The sequence below is a fragment of the Hibiscus syriacus genome, unplaced genomic scaffold (assembly GCF_006381635.1).
Source record: "Hibiscus syriacus cultivar Baekdansim isolate YM2019G1 unplaced genomic scaffold, ASM638163v2 tig00116971_pilon, whole genome shotgun sequence".
In the NCBI taxonomy this organism is placed as follows: Eukaryota; Viridiplantae; Streptophyta; class Magnoliopsida; order Malvales; family Malvaceae; genus Hibiscus; species Hibiscus syriacus.
In genome coordinates, this window is record NW_024063495.1 from 3,412,489 (window position 1) to 3,429,396 (window position 16,908).

Genomic DNA, 16,908 nt, shown 5'->3' on the forward strand with positions numbered 1-16,908 from the left:
TATTGTGGCACTCGAGATAATATCATAAACACTCAACATTATTTGTCTAGCCATCATAGTTTCAAGCTTAAATCAGAAAAGGTAACGTGAACCACCATTGATATTCACAACCATGACCTCTTGCCCTTTCAACGCATCTCACCCCCATAATTTGCGTTTCTTCAATAATTGCACGCCACTCTTCTTTCCTCATTTTCAGTTCTCTATCATGTATATATATCATCATCATTATCAATCAAAATATAAAACGAAATCAAAGTAAAAAAAATGGCGAAAGCAGAAGTGAGAATCCTCGCAGTGTCCACGATGATTTTGGCGATGTTGTTCACGGAGGCTAATGGCAAACGACGACAGTGGAAGCGGAAAAGCCGATCGGGGATGCAACGGCGAACAAAGAGGTGGAAGAATTAGGGAGGTTTGCGGTGGAAGAGAACAACAAGAAGGGTAATGCACTGGAGTTTGTGAAGGTGGTGCAAGCCGCCCAACAGGACACCAAATACTTTCTCAAGATCGAAGCTTCGGACAAGGGGGAGAAGAAGACGTTTTCTGCTGTGGTTCTGCTTCAATCTGGGAAGAAGGAGTTGGTTAGCTTCACCTAATTAATAACTTCACCAGTCCAATTTTATTATATGTAAATTCATTTCTTTATTAGTTGCATTGCGGTCACAATAAGATCATCATACATGACAGTTCACCCTATACAAGTTTAATAATATTTTAGGAAAAATTATTCAAACAGTCACTCGACAATAACACGCTTTTTGATTGTCTCCTGATTATGAAATGTTGCAAAATGGTTACTCAAAAAGTAACAAGTTGGTCATTTTCCGTTAAAAAATTAATAGAAGATGATATGAGAGTTAATAGCGCAGCGGTAAAAACTACATGAAAACATTCGACATGTTACCAAGAAGTGATCTATCATGTACGGAAGTGAAACCTCCGAAAGCATAACTTCTCACTCCCACTTAAATAGGTAGAAGCAAGACCTAACTCAATTATATGAAAATTTGGGTGTGGTGTGTGAGGAAATGCATTCCAAGGTGCCTCCTATGCTTCTACATGTGAATGCAATGGAGAAAATAGTTGCCAATCCAAAGGCTCCATCGTTAATAGTTCATCCCAGCGTTTTAAAGTAACAAGCTTTCAATAAAAAAAGTGTCATGCTAATAGCAATCGATCCATGCAAAAGTTAAAACCATAAAAGCAATCAATAAAAATTTATCAAAATTTGGAGGGCATCAATAAAAGTATTAGAGCATTGAATCAACTTGCGGTGGACAATGGAAAGATGCATCTTGTATGTTAAGGACTAAGTATATAAAATGATGAACTTCAAGAATCATTACAAATCAACACTATACCCACATAAAGTAGTACAAACATCATTAATTGAATGTTATAATTGTACATTTCCTCTATTAAAAAAGCAAAATTTATTCATAAAAAGTACAATGCTTCATAAGATGGCATTATAAAATCCAAAAATCAATAAAATTTAACAATAAAAATTCAAAATTTAATGAAAGGTGAAGAAGCAAACCTGGGAACCATTATGGGAATTTCGGGCTGGAGATCAGTAAACAAGCCGAGGAAACCATCTAAGGGATTTAAAAGTCATGTGAGAGGCGTGCCTGACTTCGGTTGACCGGCTAATATCCACGGACCATCTTAAAACCATATAGGAATGTGAAATTAGGTAATCATTCAAATTTCAGTTGGATTATGTTAGTTCACGTAAAATCGAATACGGGTTATTTTAGTTAAATTAATGGTTCGACTCAAATCATATCGGATTGGGTCAAATTAGTTAAGATCATTTTTAGGTTGATTTGAAATCATATTTAATTCGGGTTCGAGTCGGGGAAATTTTAGTTTGAATCGATAACAGATCAAATCAAAACGTTTCGGGTCCGAATCAATTAAATATCAGGTTAATTCATGTTCGGATGGACTTCATGTCGGATCTCATTCAGATCGGGTTACATCATTGATAAATAAAATTTAGATCGGATCTTACCCGGTACATACGCATCAATATCATACATACATATATGCATCAAAACACACATAAATACATATATACATTAAAAAAATTATACGTACATACATTAGTTAATTGCGGATAAAAATTTATAGAGTTCGAAGATTATGATATAATTTATAGAGTTTAGAATTTATGACATAATTTATCGGGTTTTTGAAAAAATTACAAAAAATATAAATATATAGGGTTTTTCCCGAAAAATACTGGTGACCGGTATATTTACCGATCTAACACCGGTCAGATTATATTTCCCGATTAACACCTATAGCAGTAAAGCGCGCTCCCTGCCCTGCGCTATATGCTGATTTAGTGCCACGTGGGGTATAGAGTGCCCCCTGTACCGTGCTATATGCTGACATGGCTTACACGTGGGTATAACGCGTCCCCTGATCCGCGCTATACGCCACGTAGGGGTATAGTGCCGCCCCTGCTCAGTGCTATACATGGGTATCTGACAGAATTATATTTAGCGCGGACCCTGATCCGCGCTATACCTTTTATCTGAATAATTACATATAGCGCGGTGCAGGTATCGCGCGTTATATGGTTATAAATACCCTTCACTCTCAGTTAAGTTTCTCACATCTCTCCTCTCAACTTATAAATTAATACAACAATTCCGTCAACGAGTAATAATTCTAGTAATTTTCTCATATTTGATTTAGAAGTTCGTGTGATTTTTCGTTATAAATTTTGTTATAATTTTTTTTATACTTATTGTTTATTATGATTATTTGAAAAAAATTATACTAATTATTTTCAATTAATTTTTGTGTTTGTAAAATTGAAAAGCAAGAGCATATGTCAAAATAGTTTTGCGGTGCAGGTAATAATATAAAATTATATTATTTAAATTATTTACGTTGATGTGTAAAAAATTTATTGTGTTATATTTTCGTTCATATATAATTTATTTAATCAGGTTTGTTTCAGTTTTTTTTTTTGCAGATATAATATTGTAGCACTTTTAAACTCAAAGAATGGCGCGACTTTCAACTATTGTTTATTATGATGGTGAAATTCTAGAATATGAAACCAGCGTTGTTTTCGTATCAAATGAGCGTGTTAAAATATCATTCAAGAGAAACATAACTCTTGATGAGCTGATAACGAAGATTTCAAGGAAGATTCATGTTGGAAGTAGTAGAAGAATGTCGTCGTTATAGTACAGATTTCCAACATCATTATTGTCATTAACTTATACAATGTTTGAACTTTCGAACAATTATGATGTTCAAATGATGGTTGAAGCTCAAAGTAATTATTCAGACGCCGCTATTGAGATGTATGCACATTTTGTTCAAGTGCGTGCTTTTCGGGGTCAATCATTAAGCTCCCACTATGGGCTGGCTGAATAAGTTGATCAAGTTGACAGTCCGACTACAGTAATGTGTAATGATTTTAATGCCATAATGGGGAGACATTCATCCGTAACTCCTTACGATATGTACCGATGTGGGTCTACGAACAATCAGTATGGCAACATCGTGTCCAGTTCAAGGGGAAGGCATTCATCTGCAAATTTCTTTGACCATATGGAGATGCCATCGACGCAACCATCTGTGCAGTTTTCATTTGACACGATGGCTTCAAGCTCCAGGGGGAGGCATTCGACTGCGAGTTTTTTCGATCTCAATGTCGATATGCCTTCCAGTTCAAGGGGAAGGCATGCAAGTAGTAGGTTCTTCGACCTAAATGTGGAGAGCATGGAGGAACCATCATCTCCACCATAAGAATCGCTTCGTGAGCCTGGTGCGGATGGTGCTGAGACTGGACTATTCATTCACCCAGAATCACCGCAATTCAACTCCGATGATGATGAAGTTCTAGGAAATGTGGCACAAACTGACCCTCCTGCACACATGTATGAAGCTGATTATGGTGCAATGTACGGGCCAGAATTTGCGGATATGCCTCATCTCAGTGACTATGGATATTACTCATCAATAAATAATGATGAGTTATATTTAGGCATGGAGTTTTCAAGCAAAGAAGAAGCGGTGATGGCTATAAAAAATTACAATATCCATAATTCTGTTCAGTCCAGAGTCAATCGATCGACGACCAAAAAATATGTATGCTATTGTGTCCGACGCGAAAACGGATACAATTGGATGGTTCGCGTATCGAAAATGAAGAGGAAAAACAACATATGGAACTAACAGTATACAACGGTCCTCACACATGTTGTGCTAGAGGGGTCAACCAAGATCATCCCAACTTGGACTCTGAAATGATATGCCAAGCCATCATGCCCATGGTAAAAACAAGCTCTCATATAGCTGTTGCAATGTTGATTTCAGCTATACAATCACAATATGGGTACACTATCTCCTATAAAAAAGCTTGGTTAGCAAAACAAAATGTCATTGTCAAACTTCATGGCGAATGTGATACATCTTACAACGAACTTCCAGGTTGGTTTAGGCTGGTGCGGACGTTGAATCCTGGGATAATTGTGGACTTCGAAAGCTCCTATGCATACCATAATGATCGAGTTCTTCACGATCGAAGCCAATTCTATCGGGATTTTTGGAGTTACCCACAGCGCGTTAATGCTGCCAAATACTGCAAGCCTGTGGTCCAGATCGACGAGACTTTCTTGTATGGAAAATACAAGCAAGTTTTATTATTGGCAATTGTCCAAGATGGCAATCGCAACATGGGCGTCAATTAATTATGCGCATGGGTAAGTGAAACTGATGTAGTTTATTTTCTTTCAATCATTTTAATTTTGCAAAGAAAGCAAGTTAGTAAGTTATACATTTTTTGATCAGGTTACGAACTACTTCCTCGAACGTTTGAATCAATGCTTCAAGATTTACGAGCGAAGAACGAGGAAGGATACGATTACATCAGCCTCATCGATAAAGAAATGTGGACGAACGCATATGATGGTGGATATCGATATGGACACATGACTACCAACTTGGCTGAGGCAATCAATTCAACCTTAAAGGGTGCACATCACTTACCTATAGCAGCTTTGGTAAAAACTACATATTTTCGTTTGGGGGCGCTTTTTGCGAAGCTCGGGGGACAAGCTCAAACCTGGATGCAAGGCGGTCATGTCTATCACCCTAGATTAGTTGCAGATCTACAGAAAAAGTTATTGCATCAAATGGAATGTCTGTAACAAGCTTCTCTAGAAGACATGAAATGTTTCGTGTCACAGAGTTGCCACGACCTCTTCAAGTGATTGAAGTTGTTTCATTAAGAGTAAATCTAAGGGACAGAACGTGCGACTGCGGGTTTTTTCAAGCTCTGAAGTATCCATGCTCTTATGTGATAGCAGCTTTCTCTCATACACATTAATACTATAACCATTTTGTGGATACAGTATACCTACTATCTGAAGTTTTTAAGGTATACGAATTTGAGTTTCCCCTATAGGTAATGACAAAGACCCTGATGAGGTTCAAGATTGGTTTCCGATTGTACCAAATCCAAGTTTATTGAGGGAGCGTGGTCGTCCAAAATCCAATCGAATTCATTGCGATATGGATATTCGAGAAAGATCTAGACAAGACAGAAGATGTGGGCATTGTAGAAACCCAGGACACACTAGAAAAACATGTCCACTTTTGTTATTATCAAGTAACAATTGATGAGGAAATGATGTATTTGTTTATCAAATAATAATTCTTGTACTTTAATTTGCATTTACTTCAAGTTAATGTCATTCGATAATCGCTGATGAAGATTAAAAAACGAACACAATCATTAAATTTTATCAAACTAATAACAATTTGGTATTTGACAAATTTAACAAAATAAAGTAAGTATTAAATGAGAAATAATAAAAAATTACAATTTAACAAAATAAAGTAGATACAAATATAAAAAAAATCTATCGATGTATGCGACGCGAATGTGTTCCGCGGGGCGGTGGCTGTCGGTCTCGAGGAGGATTTCTTCGTATCACTGGTTCTGACTCCTCGCTGTCATCATCATCACCGTCGTCGTCGTTGTCGTTTTCGTCCTGAGCAGGTACATTAGGTTGATGAGGAGATGATGACAATGAAGCGCCTCCATAGAATAAGGACCCTGGAGGTGTATGACTGACTATCCCACCGGCCTGCGAAAATTGGGAAAACTCATAAAACCCAGACATCGCTGAGTGTGAAAACTGTACATGAGGTGTCTGTGCTGCGTCCATGGGTGATGAGGCTGAACCCGTCAGATATCCAGCATATGAACCCCAAGTTAGATCTACAAACATAGACCCCATAATAGCCTCCAGGAGAGGTCATCTGTGACGGTGGCGGCGGCGGGGTAATAAAACCAGGTGAAGGCGACGGCGGTGGCATCATATATGGATGCGACATCATAAATGGCTGCGATGGCTACTGTGAAGGTCCTGCTGGTGCAATTGAGGATGAATCGGAAGCACATGTTCTCCGTCCACAAGTCAGGGGATGATGGTGCTGTGTCGATGAACGTCTCTGTCGATGTCGCGGAAAGGTCTGCCTTAATACATCCTCGGGAAGCAGAAACAGTTTCCCGTTACTGTTGAACCACTCATAATAACCGTCAGTAACCATCAAGAGGTCATCAAAAATGGGCTCTCTACGGGGAAGGCACCGATGTCGATCCTCCCATAATATGACCCACTCATGATGCCTCACCAGCCAATTTGTATCTGTCTTGCCGCGCCTATCTGTGCTATGCAACTCGTCCATATTGCGAGGTGCTTCCGAAATTGGTTGAAAACAACCAAATTGTCGTAGCACGCGATCAGTGGAGTGCCACTCGACGGTCGCATAGCAGATCAATGGGACCATCGCCATCTAAACATCTGATGGGCCCCTCAACTCAGGTGGGATCACCGCCCTCACATCATCAGTAGAATATGGCACACATTCAAACTAAAACAAATATATATAATTTTTATCAAAAGAATAATCTAATTATATAACTATAATCTAAAATCGATTTTTAAACATTAAAATTCATACCTGTGTGCCAGCCTTCTGATCGATTAGCACCCTAATTTTTCTAAATCATCAGGTAGCTCCTGATGATTTTTTCTATAACTAGACCACCTATTCAAGGAAAAAAATTATTATACGCTGTATAAAATTATTAATATACAAAATTAGTTTTATAATTATCTCAGAAGTAGTGGAAATACGAATGGGTTCTTCACAACGGGACATAAAAAGGGCAATCGATACCATGCCCAAGACTACAACATCAGGAGACATCCGCCGATAGCATTACGCCTGTAGTCAGTTGCTCCACACATCTCCCTGTACAGCAAAGCCAAAATTGTCGATCCCCAACTGAATGATCCGGCCAGAAGAAAGTCGCTAAGATGTCGCAACCACATGCAGTGAACTAGGTTGTGCGATTTGTCTGGCATCAGGAACCCTCCTATCAACTGCAGTATGCATGCTCGTGCATACATCTTAATTTCATCCTTAGAGGCGTCTGCGCTCAACTCCCGAAAATTGGCATCTAACCAATTTAACGGTATCCTACCTCCGATAAAACTTTCCGGGAAACGTCATAGATTATCCCGGCACAAAGTAGTCCAGGAACCCTGCGAGATCCCTGATATCACATCTCCATCCACCGAAAGCCCTAGGTGCATAGCAACATCCTCAAGTGTAATCGTGCACTCTCCGCACGGAAGATGGAATGTGTGGGTCTCCGGCCTTCACCGCTCTATTAAGGCAGAAATAAGGTCTGGTTCTATCTTACAGTGACCCTGATATCTACCTATGTAACCAAATCCAGCCTCTACTAAATACGGCAAGACACAGCTAGGTATCACTAACTTAAGATTCCTAATAAAAGGATCTAATACACGGTCCTTCTCCTAAAATTAAATAATTACACAAATTAATTCTTAATCTAATAATCATGCATTAAATAAATCAATAAATTATTACAAATAATTTAAATTAAATTAAAACGTTAAAATGTTATCGTATCAGCAAAGTGTCAAGATATATGATTTTCATCCAAGCGAAGTAGATCACCTTCCATTATATATCTGCAAAAAAATTATATTAGTAAAATGATTAAATAAAGTAAAATGCTTAAATAAATTAAATACATAATATTAAAAATATTATAAAATATACTTTAAACAGAGAGGGTATTTAAGAGAATTTTAGAGAATATGGTGTGATGAAAGTAATAGAGGATGGGGTATTTATAGGGAGGATTGGGGGTAATTAAAGGTATAGCGCGCCCCTTGTACCGCGCTATACCCCACTTGTCAGATAAACAACTATATCGCAGATCAGGGGGCGCGCTATACTCACGTGTAAGCCATGTCAGCGTATAGCGCGGTACAGGAGGCGCGCTATACTCCACGTGACGCCAAATCAGCATATAGCGCGGGGCAGGGAGCGCGCTTTACTACTACGAGTGTTAGATCGAGAAATATAATATGACCGGTGTTAGATCGATAAATATATCGATCATCGATAATTTTTCGAGAAAAACGCCAATATATATGCGCCAACATGTTATCATTTTCCTATTTTAGTCATTGATTTTTTTTATATAAAAACGTCACTAACATTATGTTTTTTATTCCTATATTGATTCACATATTTTCTCTCTAGTCAACAATCAACTAATATGTTTTAATGATTTTATTTGAGCCAATAAAGTGATGATACGTTTCATCGTCTTATCAAAGAAAAAATGAAATTTTGGGGATGTGAAAGATTGAAAACCGAGACCCCTGCATGAATCCCCACACTTAGCCATTGAACTAAGTTAAGATCTTGTTAACATTCATCCAACACTTATATTTAACAACTGTGTTATCAACTCCCATATCATTTTCTATTATTTATTAACGGAAAATGATCAACTTGTTACTTCTTGAGTAACAATTTTGTAACATTTCGTAGTCAGGAGATAATCAAAAAGCTTGTTATTGTCGAGTGACTGTTTGAATAATTTTTCCTAAAATACTATTAAACTTTTAGAGGGTGAACTGCCATGTACGATGGATGATCTTATTGTGATTGCAATGCAACTAATAAAGAAATGAATTTACATATAATAAAATTGGACTGGTGAAGTTATTAATTAGGCGAAGCTAATCAACTCCTCCTTCCCAGATTGAAGTAGAACCACAGCAGAAAATGTCTTCTTCTCCCCCTTGTCCGAAGCTTCGATCTTGAGAAAGTATTTGGTGTCCTGTTGGGCGGCTTGCACCACCTTCACAAACTCCAGTTGATTTCCCTTCTTGTTGTTCTCTTCCACAGCGAACCTCCCTAATTCTTCCACCTCTTCGTCCGTCGTTGCATCGCCAATCGGCTGTTATGACTGTGGAAGGAAAAATGAGGACTTGAAGAGTAAAAGGAGAAATTAGGGTTTGATGAGGTGGAATTGGGGATTAAAATCGAGAAGAATTGGGAATTAGGGATTGGGGAGATCGACGGGGATCAAAGAGGATGGAAGTGTTATGAAGCATTACCTAAACGGCAGCGTTACTGGGTGTTAGTGAAGTTGAGCTGAAGACTAATACCAAGGGCTGAAGGAAAGGGCCAGATAACAAAAATATTGAGATTAAGGGTTGTTAGTTTGATTCTGAATAAAATTATTTAATGTTGAATATTAAATCGTTCAGTATTTAGATTGTTTGTTTTTTACTTCTGAATGATTCAGTGCTGATTGAATCAGTAAAATAGTACTGAATGATTCAACACATAAATATATTTTAAATGATTCAGAGTCATTATCACACAATATCACATTCAGAATTAATTCACACAGAATTACTGAAGCATTTAAATCATTTTATGTTTAATTATTTATGAGTTTAATTATTATGTTGTAGTTGTTTGATTATTGCTACAGCTGGCAATTACATCAAATCCGTACATTGTATAGAATAAGTAAATTGTGAAAGTGTACTGGATCATTTTTATGAAATTCTAATGGAAGTTCTTTTTCCCTTTCTTTCTACATTCATAACAAATTGGTAACCGAGCCACGTTTACTGATCCAAATCCAAGCTGGGTAAGCACAAGAAATCATCTAAAATGGGTGAAGATAAGCCACCATAGTTAATGGAGTCAAGTAGTGAAGAAAAACCATAGGGTGCACCTAAATGGTGGGAGGAACAGAAGGCTATTGGGGAGGAGAGATTCAACACATTGGAAGCTACAACAGAGGAAACCAAAGGTTATTTAGAGAATTTATTGAGCCTGATGTCTAAAAGTGCTGATGACACAGAACAACCAACACCAATGAGCAAACCGAAGATAGAGGAGAAAGCTAATGACAAATATGTAGGTAAGAGACTTTTACAAGTTACTGTGATTAATGAGCATGAAAAATATTCTTTTAGACCAGAGGAACCAGGAGTTTTAGCTTCTAAACCTGATACACAGCCATTTCATGAGGCTACACCTTATAATGCTCAAAAAATGAAACTGGAAAATAGCTGGAATGAGGTAGGGGAGCAGTCTAGTCAAAAGAATGCAACGAGTACAATGATTAACAGACCAAGATTGGAACTTTAATTTTTTGATGGATCTAATCCTAGGAGTTGGTTAAAAAATGTCAGAAGTATTTCAACATTTATGCTATCCCTGATTTTCAGCAAGTAGAAGCGGCTATTATGTATTTGACTGGAAAAGCTAAAACTTAGTTTGATGGTTACATAATGCAAAAGCACAAGGTCACATGGCATGAGTTTGAGGCTGATTTACGCCATAGATTTGGGAGTAGCACTTACATTGATGTTGTTGAAGAATTTAATAAGCTATTATTACAAAGGGGCATTGTGGAGGATTACCAGGAAAGGTTTGATGAGTTGATGCCTTTCATATTTCAACAAAATCCTCATCTTGGGGAGGAATACTTTATCTCTAGCTTCATCAGTGGATTAAAGGATGAATTGAAGCATAGGGTTCGGGCACATGAACCAAAATCATTGGCTGCAACATATAAGCAGGCCAAATTGCATGAACTTTCCTGTGATATTAAGAAGTTCAGAAATCCTGTTAGAAAATTTCAGTTTCTAATCAAAATCCAGTGGTGAAAAACTTTGCTTCCACATCCATTCAAAAACATACTGCTACACTTCCAAACACCAAGCAAAGCCTACTGGATTACAGGAGAGCCCACAATTTTTGTTTTAAATTTGGAGAGAAATTTGGCCCTGGCCATCAGTGTAAAATGAAGCAATTAAATATGATGGAGGAGGACACACCAAATGATGGGGATATACAGCTGGAACAGATTAATTCTGACGCTAAGATGATGCAGGAGGATGGAGAAATGGATGATGGTGCTCTTGAGATTTCCATTAATGCCTTGAATGGGTGTGCAGGGCATAGTACTATTCGAATCCAAGGTAATATTCAAGTCAAACTCTTGAATATTTTTGGTTGACAGCGGCAGTATTCATAGTTTTATTACTCCGGAATGAGCTAAAGATGGGGTGGAAGTGGTTCACACCAGTCCTTTACTCATCACGGTTGCTAGTGGAGAGAGATTACAAAGCACAGCTAAGACCAATCAGTTGCGATGGAGTATGCAATGGTACTACTTTAAACATGATTTTCGGGTTTTGCAAATGGGAGGTAGTGATATGGTTCTTGGCGTGGACTGGATGCGGAGGTATAGCCCAATTTTGACGGATTTCGAGAGATGACTTTGACATTTCAAAAAGACAATGAGACTATTTCACTTCAAGGGGGGAAATGACGCCCTTATATGAAGCTGATCTCAGGCGAAAAAATGCAGAAACTTACATCTATACATCCAGAAGCTATTGGTGAACTATATTGGCTAAGTGCAGAAGCGGAGTGGACGATCATGAAGTTCCTTGCGCCTTACAGCCCTTACTTGCTGAATATCAGCAAATATTTGATGATCCTAAAGGATACGTTTTCGATTCAAGTGGTCGAGGATCTTTTGGATGAGTTAGCAGGTTCTGTGTACTTTTCTAAAATTGATTTGAGATCCGGATATTGGCCAATCCGAATTCGTGAAGAGGACATACCGAAGACAGCTTTTCGAACTCATCATGGCCACTTCAAATTTAAGGTCGTGCCTTTCGGTTTGACCAACTCTCCTGCTACATTTCAGTCTTTGATGAATATCCTATTTGGCATATTGCGGAAATTTGTCGTGGTTTTTTTTTTATGACATATTGGTTTACAGTTCCACATTAGAGGACCATGTTGCTCATTTGCGGACTGTTTCCACTTCCACTGTCGTCGTTTGTCCATTAACCGCCGTGAACAACATCGTCAAAATCATCGTGGGCACTGCAAGGATTCTCAGTTCTGCTTTGGCCATTTTTTTACTTTGAATTCGTTGTATAGTTTGATTGATAATTATGATGATATATATACAGGAGAGAGAACTGAACATGAGGAAAGAAGAGTGGTGTGCAATGATTGAAGAGACGCAAATTAAGGGACCAAAATGCTTTGAGAGGGCAAGCGACAAGCAAGGCTAGATAACAGTCAGTTTTAACTACTTGTCTTACAACTCCGGTTAGTTCTATTTGGTCCGTTTTTTATCATTTTCTATTTTGAAATGTTCCTGTGTCCCTACAATCACGCCATTAAAATGGACCGTAAAGCTTAAACATGTGGTAGAAGTAAAGAAGTAAAGGATGATGTTGAAGCTTTGTGATCCATTTCATATAAAGTAAAACTAATATTAATAAAATATCAATTGGTTCAAAAATTAATAAAAAAAAGACCATGTCATCATAAAATTGGGAAGAAAACGATCAAATAATAAAAATTCAATGAATAAAATTCAATGATTAAATTAAAAAATTAAAAATACAGTAAGTAAAATTTATATATTCGATATAATTTTAATTTAATATTTTAATTCATGTAAAAATAATATTTTAAATTAAAAAAAAAAATTTATTAAATATTTAATCAAATATATATCGAACTAAAGAAAGAAACTCTGCGTTCTCAAAATTTTTGATCTAATAACAATTTAAATCATTGTAAAATTTAATATTACACAAATCAAGTGTTAACTTCTGAATTTTAAATTTTTTTATATAAATCTAAAGTGAATATAAGATAATATCTATATAAAGATTTAATTATTTAACAATAAACGATCATACCTCTATATAATAAACTCAAGACCTCAATAATAACAATAATTCCTTAATTAATAAAGATACTCAATTTATAATGAAAGTTAAATTTAACTACCTAATAAATCTTTATAATTTTTTTTAAAATAATATAATATTTTGATCATATAAATATTTAATTCTGCGTAGGGGATAAAAGCAGGACGGAAATAACCTATCAACAACAGAGAGAACTGAACCAACTCGAGTCTTCAGATAATTGGTTGAAACTGAGTGTCAGCCAACCTTGCCAACTTATCTCACCCCCCTTAATTAGCGTCTCTTCAATCACTGCACACCACTCATCTTTCTTCATTTTCTTTATTATATATAATCAGATCATTATCAATCAAAATATAAAGAGGTTCAAGAAATAGAGAGGTTCGCGGTACAAGAGTACAACAAAAGAAACGGGGGTAGTAAGGCCCAACAGATAGTTTCCGGAACCAAATACTTTCTGAAGATCCAAGTATAGCTGAACGGGGTGAAGAATAAGTTTTCTGTTATAGTCCTGATTCTATCCGGACAGAAGGAAATGCTGAGCTTCACTGCACCTAAATAACAACATCGTCATTCGGATTTTATCATATCATATCATACATGTAAGGATAGATCTATATTAAAACACATATCATTACTTTATTAGATACATTCCAATCTGATCAAGATCATCATACATGACTGTTCATTGCGTATACCATCATCTAGATCATACAAACACCCCCATGATCAACTTGCAGATCTCTCTAATATTTGACAATAAGCAAATTGGAACTCGTGTTATCATGCCTTGCTGTCGATGGCCATGGGTGCCACCTCTTGTTTTGCCCTCTTGTTCATCTTAGCGAATATGTTACCGTAAAATTGAGCATCCTTCTTGTTGCATTCCTTGATTTTCTCCTTTAAGATTCGGTACTCCAGTTTCACATCCTTGTTGTCAGGGTCGATCTCCAAGGCCTTCTTTATATCCGCTTCAGCCAAATCGAGATCAACGAGTTGAATATATGCTTGAGTCCTCCTGTATAGAGCTTTCACATTCCTGCTATCAAGCTCCAACACCTATAAAACCACACACAGCGAACAGGAACCATCAGTCCAAGTGAATCAACATTTACCTTCAATCAAAACAAGTTCTAAACACTAGTACAGTTACAACCTTGGTACACAATTTCTCGGCCTGCTTGTAATCTTTGAGTTTCAGTTTGCAAGCCGCATTGTTAAGGTTGCAAGTTACTTTCAGCGACTTAGTCTGCTTCTTCTCTTCCTCGCTGAAAGATGAGTCATATTCTATGAGCTTAGCAGCCTGCACGAACAAATCGTCATTGTCAAATTCAGGAGTAAAGACAGTTTAAAAGTGTTGTAGGAATGACAAACTGCAGAGTGGATCATACCTTCTCATATCTTTTAGATGCTCTCTCGTATTTACCGGCTTTGAACAATGCATTCCCTTCTTCTTTCTTCTTCCCGGCAGATTCAATCTTTTCCGGTGTACTCATATCCCATGATTCTTTCTCCTGCAATCATGAACTTATTTAGAATGTAGTCACCACGACATCGATTGAAACAAAGAATGTACTTATTCACTGACCTTGACGAACGAGATCATCTCCACCTCGTAATAAACAGTTGAATTAGCCGGAACTACAGCCAACTCTTGCTGTGATTCAGATGAACCAAAAGCATATTCCGGCTGAATGGTGATAAGCGCATTTTCTCCTTTCTTCATGGTCTTCACGGCTTTGTCAAGGCCATCAATTACTTGTTCTGTCATAATTGTCAACCGTATTAGCAACCAACTTTAGGCAAAAACTCAAGAATCAAATGCTAAAACTATCATTACCTTCATCGATTTTGAACTCGAGCGGCTCTTTATCATAGCCTTTTCTCGCAAAGATCGTCCCGTTCGGTAGCTTCCCGACCAATTTCACTACCAAATACATATAATCAGTAAATAATACACTAAAATACTTGTTACATTACAGCAAAATGCAGAATTCAAACCAATCTTACCTCGAACCACCGCTCCGTCATTCGGTCGCTCGTAACCCTCTCCCTCTTTCAAAATCTTTTTCAAGACTTTCTTGTCTTTCGTGACATCCGAAACACTCTTCCAAGAAACCAACTCGAGAGTTATACGAAGGGTTGAGTTGGGAGGAACTTCACATTCCCCGCCATCCGCCGGCTTACCGCCCTCGCCGAATGCATCTATACTCAAATAAGCATCAGTCTAGTGTCATAGCATCCCTAAACGAATATAAGGGTACAAGGAATTTAATTTTAACTTACATTGTGGCTTCACTGTCAACAAGACCTTCTCCCCTTTCTTCATCGTCTTCACCGCCTTCACCATTGCCGGGCAGAAATAGCCTGCAGGGGGACAAATTTCAATACCCAAAAGTTCTTCAAATCAAGTGGGAATATATAACAGAAGGGAATAACAGTTACCATCTCCGACAGTGAATTCGACGCCATCCGATTTCGAAATCAGTGTACCATCTTCTAAACAAGCTTCGTACTTAACTGTAAAACACACAAGAACATAAGTAACAACAGAATGACATTAAACTTTAAACGGTTTAAATGGAAAGAGGAAAAGAAATCGTAGCATACCAAATACTTCATCCAAATCTTTTGGATTCTCCCAGCTTTCCCCTTCCACAAGTATCTTCTTCAAGATTCCCCCATCTTTGCATATGTCCTTTTCGCTCATCCAAGTAAGCAACTCGACATCGAATTGAAGAGTCGCGTTTGGAGGAATTGTCGGTGGTGAACCAGATTCACCATAAGCCAACTCGGGAGGTATAGTGAAAATGGCGTTTTCTCCTTTCTTCATCGTTTTGATACCCTCGTCCCAGCCTTTAATTACTTGTCCTGCAAGTTAATAAGACAAGAAAGCCTAATCCATGACCTTGAACTTGAATGGAGTATAGGAATATAAATACATACATAGATATATAATTACCTAGGCCAAGCTTGAACTTGAATGGAGTCCCTCTATCACGGCTGGAATCGAACTTGGTTCCATCAAGCAAAGTTCCAGTATAATGCACTACAAAAAGAGAAACCAACAGATGCAATCAAAATCTAACTACAAACAAATCAACGAATAAACGAAGAGAAAAAGATAAAGAAAATAAGAAGATTCATTACCTTCAACTTCATCGCCAGTTTTAGGATGCTCCCAACCTTCACCTTCCTTAACCAGCTTCTTCTTCAAACCATTCTTCCCAATCTCTTTCTCCTCTCCAACTTTGAGACTGGGTTAACTGGGTCTTCGTCTTCCGGATGTCCATCACATCTTCTTCCATGTTGCTGCCTGTTGGGAACTCGAAGTCGTCCTCCATGGCGTTTTCGCTGGACTGGGTGATTTTTTAGAAGGCAAATGGGCAATGCGAGGAAGCTTTTTCTTGGATTTTTGCTGATTGATTGATCGTTGAGAAATGAATTGAAGCCATGGGATTTTATAAGGAGGATATTGGAGCTGCGAACGGGGGACAGAGAGTCTAGATAGTTCTAAATGGCAACATACACAAAAGAGGGTTCCAGAATTCTAGCCCTTGTAGAGCCTTCTTTTGACAATATCGTTGAGATCTTCGCGCTAAATATTATTGATATCCGTATAAAATTATATAAAATCTAGTTTTAATTTTATTTTAATTTTTCATAGTTAAAAAATTAAAAATAATATTAATATATCGTAATATTATATCATTATTAAAAAAATTACATTAACATTCTATTAATATGATCAAAATAAAATAAA

The 16,908-nt window shown here is 37.4% G+C and overlaps 1 protein-coding gene across 1 annotated transcript; it reads right to left on the bottom strand.

The window, feature by feature from the left end:
- Positions 1-13,764: 13,764 nt before the first annotated feature.
- Positions 13,765-16,603, bottom strand: LOC120191711 (peptidyl-prolyl cis-trans isomerase FKBP65-like). Its single transcript, XM_039194628.1, has 11 exons — positions 16,296-16,603; positions 16,108-16,194; positions 15,756-16,016; positions 15,591-15,665; positions 15,432-15,512; positions 15,156-15,350; positions 14,986-15,072; positions 14,734-14,909; positions 14,537-14,659; positions 14,302-14,448; positions 13,765-14,204 (listed from the first exon to the last, which is right to left on the bottom strand). Exons 3-11 carry the CDS (start codon positions 15,976-15,978, stop codon positions 13,929-13,931), a joined length of 1,383 nt encoding a protein of 460 aa, XP_039050559.1. The 5' UTR covers positions 15,979-16,016; positions 16,108-16,194; positions 16,296-16,603; the 3' UTR covers positions 13,765-13,928.
- Positions 16,604-16,908: the final 305 nt, after the last annotated feature.